Below are 14,214 nucleotides of genomic sequence, written 5' to 3'. Positions count from 1 at the left end.
GTGGTTCCTATTTGTTTCTCTACTTCCCTCTATGATTTGAGATGGGAAAAAAGGCTCAACATCTATCTTCTGAGTTGTGCTTTTTGGATAAAGCCTTTGTTTTGCCAGATGTTGATGGAAATTAGAATCCTGTTGGATAAAGAGCTGGCTAGACTTCTCTCCATCACATAGAAAACTAACCTAATGAGCTATATAGTTCTATAACTTCAGGGAACGCCTTCTCAATGAGCAGTTGCTATAGTGATACTTTTTTTTCCTAAAGAGAGTAATCCTTTTTCATCATGAGTGTCTGTGAGCTAAAAGATCTTGCTACTGTTCATCAACTAGAGAGCAGTCTTTTCCCAATAGGAAAGCAGTGAAATCCCAATGTGGATCACCTGATAGAGAAGTAGTTTCTTATGTTGCAGAAGATTCTTACACAGACCAACAAGGTCCTTGAGGCTTAAGTCCAGATCTATGATTTGCCATATAAACACAGGATTATCTACTTTTGAATTCCTGCTAGGTTTCTTTCATTATATGCCCATTATCCCCTACAGACACTGTTCATTGGTAGAAGATTTTTACTCAGGTTTATTTGTGGATTATAATGTTCTGATTATTCCTTATTTTGCCTTTTCTTATATAAATGTGATATTTGATTATTCTTGCTTTTCCCTTCTATTGAATACATGTTATGATCATTTTTGCTTTTGTCTTGTCACTATTATTTTTTACATTTGAAAGTTACTAATGTCATGGTGACTGGTTTGGAGATAATAACCAAGGGGATGGATCTTAAGAGCTACAATGGCAGGTGATAGAAATATATACTCCCACACTAGGGCTACCTCTAAAACTGTAAGAGGCTTGGAGTTATATTAATGTAGTATGCTCCTTTTGGAAACTATAGACATGTCAGAGAGAGTACAAATTAAGTGAAGGAGCCAGCTCAGAAAGAAAGGATGGGGGTGCACATCAAGCCTAGCTATGCTAAGAAGGAAGAAATGCTTGATTACAGGTATGATATAAACTTTTTCCTTCCTAGTATAAAACTTGTCTATGTTTCTTATGTATTCATTCCCCAATTTTTCATTAGTTTTTATTTGGAGACAACTTTTCTGATGCTACTGTTTTCATCAAAACTTTATCTAAACAAGATCTTTTTTTAACTTCTTTTGTGAAATGAATAGGCTATAATGCAATTGTCATTCTCTGCTTCTGAAACTGTTTCCTTAGTTGTTCACAATAATTGTTGCTCCTACCATCTATCATGCATTGCAATTGGTATAATGTATAGATTCGTTGTGATTGCTTCTGTCATGTGGATTGTAAGGAATGGAGAAGTAGGTAGTATCTTTGTCTATTCTTTTCGATTATAGAGCCATAAAATTCAATACAAAGCATATAAACTAAGTGACCTCTGAAATTCTTTTAGTTTGAGAACCATGATCCTATGATGGCAAATCTGGATATTATAAGATTTCAAATCATCTGGGGAGGTAGCTTGATGAAGAAAACTACTGATGAACTAACTAGAATATTGATATGAAGCTTTTTTCATGAATAAACATGCTTTCTTAATTCCATTAATGAGCTACATTGATTTTTCTTAGAAAATGAAATAGTAAAACTATTTTCTAAATCAAAAAGCACATTTGCAGTTTAATATGAATTTAGAGTTAAAACTTTGAGCATTTAGAAGTCACATACACACAAATTAACCATTCAATCTAACATTAATTTAAAGGCTGGTATGTACAGGAATGGTAGTGTATTGTAATGAATAGATAACTGGGCTCAAAATCAGCAAGATGTGGGGTCAAATTCTGCCTGTGTGACCTTGGGAAACTAATTTAATATCTTAGTTTGCCCAGACAACTTTAGATGGTATAAGTTATAGAATAGTTGATAGAATTGATCGTTTGGTATGTCAGTAATTGCATATGCCAATAAAATCACAGATCCAGATTAAAAATTTCCACTGTACTATACTAAGTGCTGGGGATATAAAAGTTGTAGAATCAAAAATTTAGAGCTATAAGGGACCTTAGAAGCTATTGAATTCAATCCCATGATTTTGCAAATGAGAAAACTGAGGATACCGATAGTCAGTGACAGAGGTAAAATTTAAATCTAGTCTTCCATGATTCCAAGTCTAATTTATTCTTCAATATATCATGGGATGCCTAATGATACAATTCTTGCGTTCAAGTAGCTTGCAATCTAATGGGCAGGTAGGACAAGGATATATTCCTGAAGATCCATAAATTCGCTGGTGGGGCTATTCCCTCAATGATACAAATCACACCCTTCCATATCTACTTATGTATGCAACTCACATTCCTGTCCTCCCATAAGCTTACCATAAAAAGTCCCCCCAATATGTGAAGGGCTTTTTTCATATTCTCTTGATATTACACCACTTCCAGTGGATCCTATGGCTTTCCAATCAGTTATCATCCCACAACCTTGATAATGACTAGCTCATCTTTATTTTGCTAATATACTTATTTGATAGGTTTTTTTTAACTTGGAGTCTAGATCTCCCTAATTCGCACAGGCTGAAAGTATAGGGGCTACTCATAGTCCCAATTCCATCATGGATAAGCACAGAACCTTTTACCAGTCACATTTCGATACTGGGCCAGTTTTTCTCTTCTTAGGTATTCTGACAGGCTCTCTATTCCCAGGGGATTAGCATCCTACTACCAAACTTAATTCAGACACTCAATCAACTCAGCTCACTGTGGTTCAAAAGTCCTGAGTTCAAGTAATCTATCAGTCTTAATCTCTCCAGAAACTGAGATTACAGACAGGTGCTGTCAGCCCCAGCATGTTGGCATTCTTTACACTGTTTCTCCTACAAAACTCCTTATTAGCAATGTGTTGTACCCATGTTCACACTCAACATGTAGCTCTCCAATCCACCGTAAATGAAACTCAGCAAAAGACCACACAGAATTTGAAAGTAGGAATCAATATAAAATATTCTAGCAATTTTTAAGAGAAGAGAAATTATTTTCAATGGGTGGATAAAGGAAAGATTCATTCAGAAGTGGCAGCTGAAATGTATCCTGAAGGAAAAGAAAGATTTCAACAGATGGAGATAAATAAAATATGCATTTCAGGAATATAAGATGTCATTTATGAATGACAGGAAGAAGGAAATGGCAGGGTGAATTTGAAGATCAGCTATTAATCTAGTGTAGCTTGTAAATATATACAAAGGGGATTAATATGAAACAAGGAGGAAAGGTAGCTTTGAGTCATATTGTCAAAGGTTTTAAATATCAAGCTTTAAGCTAACAGTACAATTTATGCTATATGTAACAGATAGCCACTGATTACTTTTGAGTAGGAGAGTAACATGGTCAGAGCTGTGCCATCGAAAAATTTTTGTGGATACTGAGCATACATTAGCAATAGAAATAGAACCTATGATTTCAGTGGACTAATAAAGTGGACTCATTATGTTTATTGAACTTGAACCCAGGGTATCCTGAGACTGAGACTGACTTTCTATTCACTGTAGGCTGCATCTCTTATTGATTATGATTATTATGTTGATAATGATACTTTCCTTATAGCATTTTGAGTTAGGCAATTTATCTAGAGGTATACTTCTTTTCCTTCTCCCAAAATTTAACCCTACCTCATTTTTCTCTAATTTTCACTTTATATTGTATAATGCAACTTAATGGTACAGAGCACTTTAAAAGAAATATATTAAAGTACCCTACCAATATTTGCACTATGTAAATGTTAACTTCTATATTGTTTTTGTTATTGTTTAATTAATCATCAACTATTAAACATTTTATTTAGCATCTACTGTATTCAGAAGACTACTTGAATGTGGGTGAGATACAAAATTTAGATAAGACATAATCATACCCTCATGGAAAGCAATGCACTGCCACTGTTGAGAATATAATGCATATACAAATAAGTATTACTCCATTTTTTTTTTTGCAAAAGAAACATACACAAATGACAAAGTGAGTTCAAAATGTATAGTTCTCATGCTTTCAATTCATTTTTACAACTGTGAAACAAAGGAGTTAAACTAGATAATCTCCACTGTTCCTTCCATTCAGTAACATTCTATAAGCCTATGACTTCTTTGTTCCATTTTGGTAAAGAGTACTTTGAAAGGGGCAAGATTTGGTCCATCCCTAGAGTTTGTGTTCCCCCAGCCTCCTACAGTATCAACAGCCTCTTAACTTTCTACTTCCATTCCATCAATTTCAGCATCTTATTGTTTATTCAGCAATTAAGTTGTTTCCAAATGAATGAACATTGACCATAATTCAGCAGTTAATTCAAAGAGGGCTTTAAGATATAAGTGGATTTTTTCAATATAATCAGTAAGTAAGAAAAGATGATAAGACCAGACTCTGTTCTTCAACCTATTGAATAGATTTCGAAACATAGTTACTATGATAATAAAGAGAAAACTCAAGGATCTTCATGCTAGAGATTATGAAATTATATTGTAAATACAAATGCTCAGCAAGTATTTTCACTTCTGAATCCAGGGCTCAGTATATAATTATTTTGGGTAATAGTTTCCATTCATAATCCTTGCTTGATTAAATTCTCCCCAACCTAAATTGCCTTTGTTTTTCTTTTACCTCCTCAGAGCATTTGTCATCTGAGAGTTCATGCTCTGAAGACTACCTCTTGCCTAAATGTTATAGTACATTAGTGTAAATGATGCATTGTCCTTTCATTCAGGATATTATGAATAGAACATTGTAGTAAGTAAATAGGACACTAGAGTTCTAGTCCCAGGACTTCCCAGCAATTAACTCTATTACTTTAGGCAAACCACATAGCCTTAGGTATCAATTTCCTCATCTGCAAAATAAGTGAATTTAATTATACAATCAGCTCTGAAAAGTATAATTCTCTTATTTCATACAAGAGGATTTTAATAATGAACTCCCAGTTTTGAAAAGTAGGGTCATTCCAGATTATAGAAGGTTTTGAATGCAAAATTAAAATGGTTAGACTTTATTTAAAAGGTAAGAGGGAGCCACTGAAGGATTGAACACTTTGTACATGGCTACATGTACATACATGTACAGGTACATACATTTTCATGATGATCACATGTAGACAAGCATAAGGGAATGTTTCTATCACTATCTACATCAGAGAATATTGGAATATGTGATTTGATTATGCTTTTCACTATGGATTTATATAAACCTCTAAGTTGTCCTTATTTCGGAAAGTGGGTCTCTTAGGGATATTTATGTCTTTAAAATTGGTGGCATCTAACTTTTTACATGAAAAGTCTACTTCCCACTTTCTGAAAGTCTTTGTTATTATTCTTTACAGTTCGAGATCGGGTAAGATCAAAAATGGAGAGAGATATATTGGCTGAAGTGAATCACCCTTTCATTGTCAAGCTTCATTACGGTAAATTCAATTTTTAAAAAAATAACAAAGGGTTGAAAGAACTTGGAGCAAGTTATTCCAAATGAACCACCAAAAGATAAAAAGAAGAACATTATAGTCAATTCATAGTTTCAAGTTCTCTCTGGTATATTGGTCCTTCAACTTTACTCTCTACTTCTAGTTGCTTCCCTTTAAAAATATCAGTGAGCTTTTGTTACAGCATCTATTGAAAGACACTTTTTTAAGTGGAAATAATTCAGAATTAGGAAATCAATTCTTATCATGTCTGAATGAAAAGTTCTTTTGTATTCTAGCTTGAGTAATTTTAACATTTGTTCTTGTTTTCATAAACAAATAAAATGTCAGAAGAAAGTTATAATGAGCAAATGATTCAAGACTCAATAATCTCATAAATTAAATTAATTTCTGCTTTCTTTGCCATTTTTCTTTCATTAATTAGAGTAATTTTTAAGCTTCAGAAAAGTTGTTTAAAAATGATATGCTGAGAGATACAAGTGATGCAATATTCTAGTTTCTGTATTATTTGAATCTAAAGGATTCTCCTTTATTTTAAGGGCATGCAATATGCATGCCCTTAGGCTTAGGGTCTGCAAGGCTGCAAGATAGATCAGAAAGACAAAAACTTATAAAGGAACAAAAATCTGGTAAGATTATTAGTGAAACTAAAATATAAATATAAAACAGAAACAAATGGCTTTAGGGGGGAAATGAGTCATCTTTCATCTCACAAAACTGGCTAATAATTTTTTCTTAAATTATTCAGAATAAAACACTGAATGTAATTATTTAGGAATTCTTATAAATCCAAGTAGGGTGCTGCATGCCTGTAATTATAGCTACCAGGAGAATGATTCCTCCACAAACCTGGATCACCAAAGGAATGCATTCACAGGACAGTTGGTCATAGCTAGTTATGCTGTCTGCCAACTAGAACACAACAAAACTAAATAGCCACACAAAGTGCTTTAATTCATAAACTAGTTTCATTAGCATGATGTCATGACCAGCTGTGCTAATCAGTCCCAAATGTTTCCATAAAAAAATACAGTGACATTGACATCAAATAATTATAAAGATCATAGTCTTCTTGAAGGTATAGGGGAAAATAATATTCTCTTATTTAAGTTCTCTTGTCATTCAAACTTGTGATGTTATGGTGCCTCAGCTTTAAATTGTTGCAGTACTAAAATCTTCAGTGCCTTTGTCATTTAATGTGTTAATCAAATTATCAGAACATATTATTTATCAGTGATATTTAAATAAAGGTTTATTATTAAATTTGAATCAGTTATATTTCATCTTCTCTTTACGACTGCTTGTGCCCTATTCAACATCAATGATAGGACAGGTTCCTTTGTGATGAAAAGAAAAAAAGAATAGACTTTACCAAAACCCTAAAGTTATAAAAAGAAGAAGGTAGAGCTATTAATTTTAGACCATTTTATCTATTTTCTCATCCCAGTTGTCTCTTCTCCCACCTGAGTTCCTGTACCTTTTCTGAAATGACTCAGTTTTATAAATGGATGTTATTATGTTGACCATCATAGAGAAATGTTTAAGTACTAAGAGCTGGATCTGAATGAATGAGTAATGTCCAATCCAAGACGACCTTCACAACTGATAAACTGTCCTCCCTTCTCTTCCAATACAGCCTTTCAGACAGAAGGAAAACTGTATCTAATATTAGATTTCCTACGGGGAGGAGATCTTTTCACCAGACTCTCTAAAGAGGTAAGCTTGTAAGCTATAAAAGAATTGAGTTGCTGTAGGTTTCCTTCCAGAATTCAGGTTAGAGCTATTGGGAATGCAGAAGAGATTTGATGACGTGAATTTGTTTTGTAAGGAGAATGTCACAAGGCAATGTAAAAGAGACATAAGACCTGACATTGCTGAGGGACTAGGAGGCAAATAAATAATGTGTTGTTCTGTGTAGTGAAAGTGACAATAATTAGACTTTCTCTACTATCCTTTATAGAGAAATATGAACTTGTCATTTTGATTGCCATCTGAAGCTGTTTCCAAATTGTTTTCTGGTCCTTACTGGAAGGATGCTTTGAAAACAAAACTTTAGTACCCACACTGGGTGAATCACAGTGTATTTTCAGGGACATCTATTCAATGCTTCACAATATAGGGAGATAAAAGGCCTTAGTAATTCTGAAGATAATAATAATAACTAACATTTCTATAGCACTTGCTATGGGCCAGACATTGTGCTAAGCACTTTACAATAATTATTTCATTTGAACCTCACAACAACCTTGAGAGGTAGGTGCTATTATTATCTCCATTTTACAGTTGAAGAAACTGAGGCAGACAGAGTTTGAGTGATTTTCCTAGGTCAGCTAATAAGTGTTTGAGGCTGGATTTAAACTCAGGACTTCCTGACTCCAAATTCAGAACTCTATAAAGTTCAACTATCAGTCTCCTTAAATGGAATATTTTGCTACAGTGAAATGAGCATTGGATTTGGAGTCAGAGGACCTGGGTTTGAATTCTGGCACTGTCACTCACTATCTATATGACTTCAGAAAAGTAATTTAATGCTTTAGGAATTAATGTTCTCATATATTAAACAGAGGGTTGGAGTACATGATCTTACCATATACTTTCAGATATAAATCTATGACTGTGTGATCCTGCTATCCCTTAATTAGTCTAGCTACTTAAGTTCAATGAATGCCATGCTGCATATTAAATCTTAGAAAAATCAGTAACAGTATCTATCAGCAACAGTAATAATCCTAATGCTTATATTCATCAACCAGCATTTATTAAGCACCTACTATTCTCTATATGGAGCAGCTAAGTGGCACCATAGTGTATAGAGCATTGTACCTAGAGTCAAGAAGATTCCTCTTCTAAGTTCAAATCTGGCCTCAGACTAATTGTGTCACCCTGGGCAATTCACTTACCCTATTTGCCTCAGTTTTCTCATCTGTAAGATGAGCTGGAGAAGGAAATGGCAAACCAGTATCTTTGCCAAGAGAACCCAAAATGAGATCACAAAGAATTGTACCTGACTGAAAAATTGTCTGAACAATAATACCTATTTGTTATGCATTGTTCTAGGCTGTACAGATACCATACTTTATCAGGAGAGAAATACTCTCCAGGAGCTTACTGAAACACTTACTGATTCTATATGTAGTATGAAGGAGGCTGAAGTTAAAGTAGTATCAATAATTGGAAATTCAAGAGAAGAGAGTTAATGACTTCAGCTTTAGACCTATTGATTTGAGATGTTTTTGAGATATCCAGTTGGAAATTCAATTGATTAATACAGAGCTGTAGTGTAGGAAAGAAAGAGACTGAATATATAGATCTGTGAGTCACATGCATAAAGATGATGAATAAATCCATAAAAGCTGATGTGATCACCAAGAAAAAGAATAGAGAAGAATAGAAGACAAATTCTATCTTTAGAATACATTCAAAGGCAGGGGCATGAAATGAATGATAAGCCAATGAAGTGACTAAGGGATTGATTGGGCTTAGCAAGAAGAGTCCCCTTATTATCAAAGATTGGGGGAACATTGTAACAGGATTTTGAGTTGAAGAAAAGAAGAGAAGATCATGTCAAGAGGTCTTAATTTCCTCAGGAAATTAAGACAAGATCCTCAGCTGGTCAGTGGGAAAAGAAAGAGGCTGGGAGACTTAAGGAGAAAAATGTTTAGAATAATATAAATATGTCATGTCCCCATTAAAAAAGGAGAATGGTCAAGAATCAACATTTTAATGAAATATATGTTAGATACAATTTGTATTTCTGATAATATCTAACTATAACTTATTGGACTATAGATGAGATCTTTATTTTCCACTCATGTACTTATATATTGTATATCAAATGACTGAATCTAAGTATTTTGCATTCAATCTGTGTTCCACTAAATGAGACTTTGTCCTCTATACCTGCCAGCTGTTAACAAGGTAACATTTGACCTGCTTTATGTCTATGTCTATCCGTGAATCACTAGACACTGGAAGTTACTGTGGGTGGCCAATCTTGGATTTTTTTTGGTATGATCCCTTTCTGTGATGCCATCTGGCATCACAGATAGGCTTTTGAATATTAGCTAAATACCAGACTGATAAAATAGAAAAATGAATAAGGAACTGTCTGTGTTGGTGAAATTAGATGTACAATAGTAATGGGGAAGGTAGTAAACAAAGATTATACAACAATAGATAGAAAGGTCAAAGAAACCTCAGAGGCTTTATCGTCCAATTTCATTTTTTTCAGCCGAGTTAAATGAATTTGACAGCAGTTAAATGATTTGTCCAAGGCCACACAGCCCCCAAAGTGGGAATGAAACACAAGTCTTCTCACTAAAGAGCCTATGGTCGTTCCACTGTCATTTTCTTGATTTAGATTAACATAACTTTTATATTATTTTTTTCTCAAATCATGCATGAAGCCCCAGGAAAGTATTGTTTATTATGTTGTGTGGTTATATCAAAAGTGGATAAGCCATAAAGATTTTTGGTGAAATATAAGAGAGAACTGGCCCTGTTATCTTCACTATAAAGCAAAATAGAGAGGAATTTTTTTTTCTAGCAATACAATTCAACAGCTTCTCTAGAACTTAAACTCTAAAGAAATTGTTTAGAACACTGTAAAGGAAAGCAGGAGAGAGGAAGGAAGAGAGGGAGAGAAGGAGAAAGGGAGGGAGAGAAGGAGAAAGGAAGAGAAGAAAGAAAGAAGGAGGGAAGGAAAAAGGAGGAAGGGAGGGAAGGAAGAAATGGAGGGAGAGGAGGAAACGTGTTCATTTAGTATCTAGACTCTGCTAAATGCTTTGCAAATATTCCATTCGATCCTCCAACAAACCTGGAAGATAGGTGCTGTTATCACCCCCATTTTAAACAAATGTCAGATAAAGGTTAAAGGTTAAATAATTGCCCAGAGTCACACAGCTAGTAAACATCCGAGGTTGGACTTAAACTCAAGTCTGCCTGCTCCTGGCCCAGCACTGGATGCACTGTGCCAACTAGCTATAGTGAAGTGATTTGTCCAGGATCATACAGCTATCTGTGTGAGATACAGGACTCGAATTCAGGTCTTCCTGGCTCTAAAGTCATACCTTATCCATTACAATTACACTACCCACTCACTAAAGATTTGGCAGCACAAATATATACTTAACTTTTCATTATTCATAGGCCAGTCGCCCCCACATCAGCTATTCCATAATAATTCTTGTTTTAAAATCACCCTAATCAGTTAACACCTCCTTAGTTTTTTATTGAAAAATAGCCTGGATATAAAGAAAGAATATTGATTTAAGTCAAAGAACAAATTTTTGATCTTGACTCTCCAATTTATTACTAATATGATCTTGAGCAAATCATTTAATTTCTCTGGGCTTCAATTTCATCATCTGAAATAGGAAGGGGCTTGATGAGAGCACTTTCCAAGTATCTGCCATCCCTAGATCTTTGACCCCACTTTAAACATGGAGTCTTACTCAAGCCCAGAAGGGAAACCACTTCTCTTTCCTTTCTTTTTCTCCCCAAAGAAGATGGACGAATCTTTAGTTCTGGTAAATTTGCAGGAAACCTAGGAGGAATATGTTCTTTTCCTTGTTCTAAGTTTAAGAAAGAGTTGAGTAGAATAGAAAATTTTGATATATTTGCAAATTGTTCTTGAGTTTTCAATGTGGCTCCCTTTTTTGATTGAAATGTTATAATTATCCAAAACAGAAACACCCATAGTTACATATAAGTACAAATATACAGCCCAGAGACTGGAAGAATTATTACCAAAAAAATACCAAAAGTATATTGGTATCAATGGTTGAAAGCTCCCTGCACATGTAATCTTTTTTTCTTATATCCCTTATCTTGAAACTATGAACTTTAATTTTTTCCATCAGAAGAGCCAAAAAATGACTAGGTAGTGAAAGCCCATGGTTTTCTCACAGAACAAATTGGCCTAAATTGTATACTTTTTAGTGTAATGAGTCACTCTGGCTGGCAGAGCTCTCTAGAACAAATCAGCCACACGAGAAAGTAAACGGATTTATTCTTTTCTTTTTCACTAGGTAATGTTTACTGAAGAGGATGTGAAGTTCTACTTAGCTGAGCTGGCCTTGGCTTTAGACCATCTCCATGGTCTAGGAATCATTTACAGGGATCTAAAGCCTGAAAAGTAAGTAAGAGCAAAGAAGCAAAGAGAAATAACATTTGTTCCTTATCTACTACCAACAAATGTTAGTAACACTGAAGCCTTTCCCCATAGCTATCCTTCCTTTCCTAATAGTCCCAGCACTGCAGAACAGGGTTAGAAAATCTACAAAACAGACTGGGAAAAGCTTCAGAGATGCCAGGACAAACTAATGAATGCTTTTCTCTCCTGGTCCCTGGAAAAGGCACCAAGCTGCTGCCTTGTGAGATATAGTCAGACTCTTCTGAATATTGGGAGAAACACTTCCTAAAGTATGAGGCAAGTGCTATCATTTTCAAATTTTGTTTTTCAGATGTTTGATCAGACTCAAGGAAAATGAGCTTCAAGGATTTTTTGTAATATAAGCCACTCAATATATTTTTGTTGTTGTTCTTGAGTTGTGTCCAACTCCTCAAGACCCTACTTGGGATTTTCTTGGCAAAGATACTAAAGTAGTTCGTCATTTCCTTCACTAACTCAGTTGATAAATAAGGAAACTGAGGCAAAGTGGTTAAGTCACTTGCCCCAGGGTCACACAATTAGTATCTGAGACAGATTTGACCTAAAGGACTCCCTGATTCCAAGCTCAGGACTCTATCCACTATATCATCTAGTTGCCCCAGTACATTTTTGAGATAATTGCTTTCATTTTCTCACACAGTAGAAAGTCTGTTTTTCCTTAATTTTCTTTATATTTTCTTTGATTGCTAAGATGACAATCAACTGATATTTATCAAGCACCTGCTATGTAAAAGGCATTATAGTAAGCTCTCCATTGTGTTTAATCCTTACTAAGAATGAAAGTATCTTTTTCAAAATATTTTTTTCCTTTCTCTTTAATTTATTATTTTGAAATAAGATGGTTGGTTACACAGAGACAACTAGATTTAATGAATGATTTTTTTTTCAGACCAGCATAAAGTAAAAAATTCTTCTCCGAGGCAAGCTTCACTAAATGTGTTTCAGCTTTTTGTGTATGAAATATATGTATATTCATAAGCAAATCGTTTGCATACTAAACTTTATCATTGTGAGGGGAGGAATACATTGTTTATATGAGATTATGAACATGACAGTCCACATAAAGAAGTACTTTTTAATATATCTTATTAAATCTCATTCAATCTATTGATTGCCCTAACTTGAATCTTAACATAGAAAAATAGAATATTGTCTTTTTAAAAAGCTGATGCAAACAAAAAGGAAATACTTTTGATTGCTATTTCTGATCTGTAGGTAAGTGCCAACCTTTTGATTAGTTTTAAGTATAAGATTTTAATATAGAGTCTTTTCTGTCATCTTTAGTCATTATAAAAGTTAGCACTGAAAATAAGCTTTAAAACAAGCTTATCTCTTAGCTATTACATTATAAAAATCTATGATATCATACCAGCTTTATGTCCCATAAATGTAGGGAGTAAACAGACATTCATGTATGAGAGAAGGAATATCTGCATACATATTGAGGCAATGGCTGCTGATTCCATTCTCCTTTAAAGATTAAAATGATCTTTCAGGATTTAAAAATAGTAACATTTAATTACAGTGCTTAAAAAAATGTCTTTTTATCTCAGAATTATAGATTCCCATTCCTGAACTTGTTCATTTCTAGGTATGGACCATGAGTAAGGCAAACACATTTGCTTCATCAGCTAAACATTAGCCTCCCATTTATCTTTTTTTTCTTTCAGTTTTTTTTTAACACACCCGCAAAAATTATATATTTTTCTAATGGATTTTTCCATAAGAAATCCATTTATGTATGATAGCACATGATAAAATGAGATAACATATAAAGTATTTTTCAGATCTTAATGAACCATATAAATATCTACCTTCCCTTTCCTTTGTCTAATTTTGTGTATCCATATGTGTACATGTATATATTGTAGGAAAAAAAAAACAGTATAAAATGTTTTCCAAACTAGTTCCAAAGAAAATTCATGTTGTGTATGACCTGAATAACATTTCTGTGAAAAACATTGTGATGCTAATCAACATTTTTCTTCTAAAATATTAAATATTAAATTATGCATAAAACATTATGTTTAACCAACTTGGGCGTAAAAATAGGTTTAAATTCCTTTATTTTCTGCCAAAACTTCAACTTCTTCTTAACCCATGAGTATTCCTGTAGCCTTGGGATTCCCAGATCACTATTTATAGGCTATTTTCAATATACCTCAAATATCAGAGTGTACTTTGGGTGCATTAATTTGGAAAATGGAGGTGAAAGGAATAGTATACAGCATATTTCCACTAAAGTCATGGAATAGTGTTAAAATAGTAAAGTCAAAAGATATCATTTATTCATCTTTAAATCCATCTCATTTCTTTTCTTTCTGGCTCAGATTCTTCATACTTTATGTATATGGCAATGGTTTCAACTCTATATGTATAAATCCTTTCTTAATTGCTGTAAAACTCAGGCGTACCAGAAATGCATTCCAATCATTGCTGGAGAGTTGACCGGGAACTCCTGGGAAGCATCTGCTTCTACCAGCATCACTCCCTAAGGATTTCTGAAACCATCCTGGTTCAAAGAAATTACTTTTAAGTACTTCTGGAGTGGTTAGCCAGCAGCCAGAGTGATTTCAGAACTCTCCTAAATTCTGTCTTTTTCCTCATGAAAAGATAGA

The 14,214-nt window shown here is 34.0% G+C and overlaps 1 protein-coding gene across 2 annotated transcripts in view; it reads left to right on the top strand.

Moving 5' to 3' along the window:
- RPS6KA2 (ribosomal protein S6 kinase A2) overlaps window positions 1–14,214 on the top strand; it is a 525,834-nt gene that overhangs the window by 396,287 nt on the left and 115,333 nt on the right. For both annotated transcript variants that reach the window (XM_051998093.1, XM_051998094.1), the window contains 3 exons: window positions 5,329–5,409; window positions 7,061–7,140; window positions 11,454–11,560. In XM_051998093.1, coding sequence (XP_051854053.1) covers window positions 5,329–5,409; window positions 7,061–7,140; window positions 11,454–11,560 — 268 coding nt within the window. The remainder of the gene's footprint in view (window positions 1–5,328; window positions 5,410–7,060; window positions 7,141–11,453; window positions 11,561–14,214) is intronic.

Source organism: Antechinus flavipes, chromosome 4, assembly GCF_016432865.1.
Source record: "Antechinus flavipes isolate AdamAnt ecotype Samford, QLD, Australia chromosome 4, AdamAnt_v2, whole genome shotgun sequence".
Taxonomy (NCBI): domain Eukaryota; kingdom Metazoa; phylum Chordata; class Mammalia; order Dasyuromorphia; family Dasyuridae; genus Antechinus; species Antechinus flavipes.
This window is presented reverse-complemented; position numbering and strand designations above follow the sequence as displayed.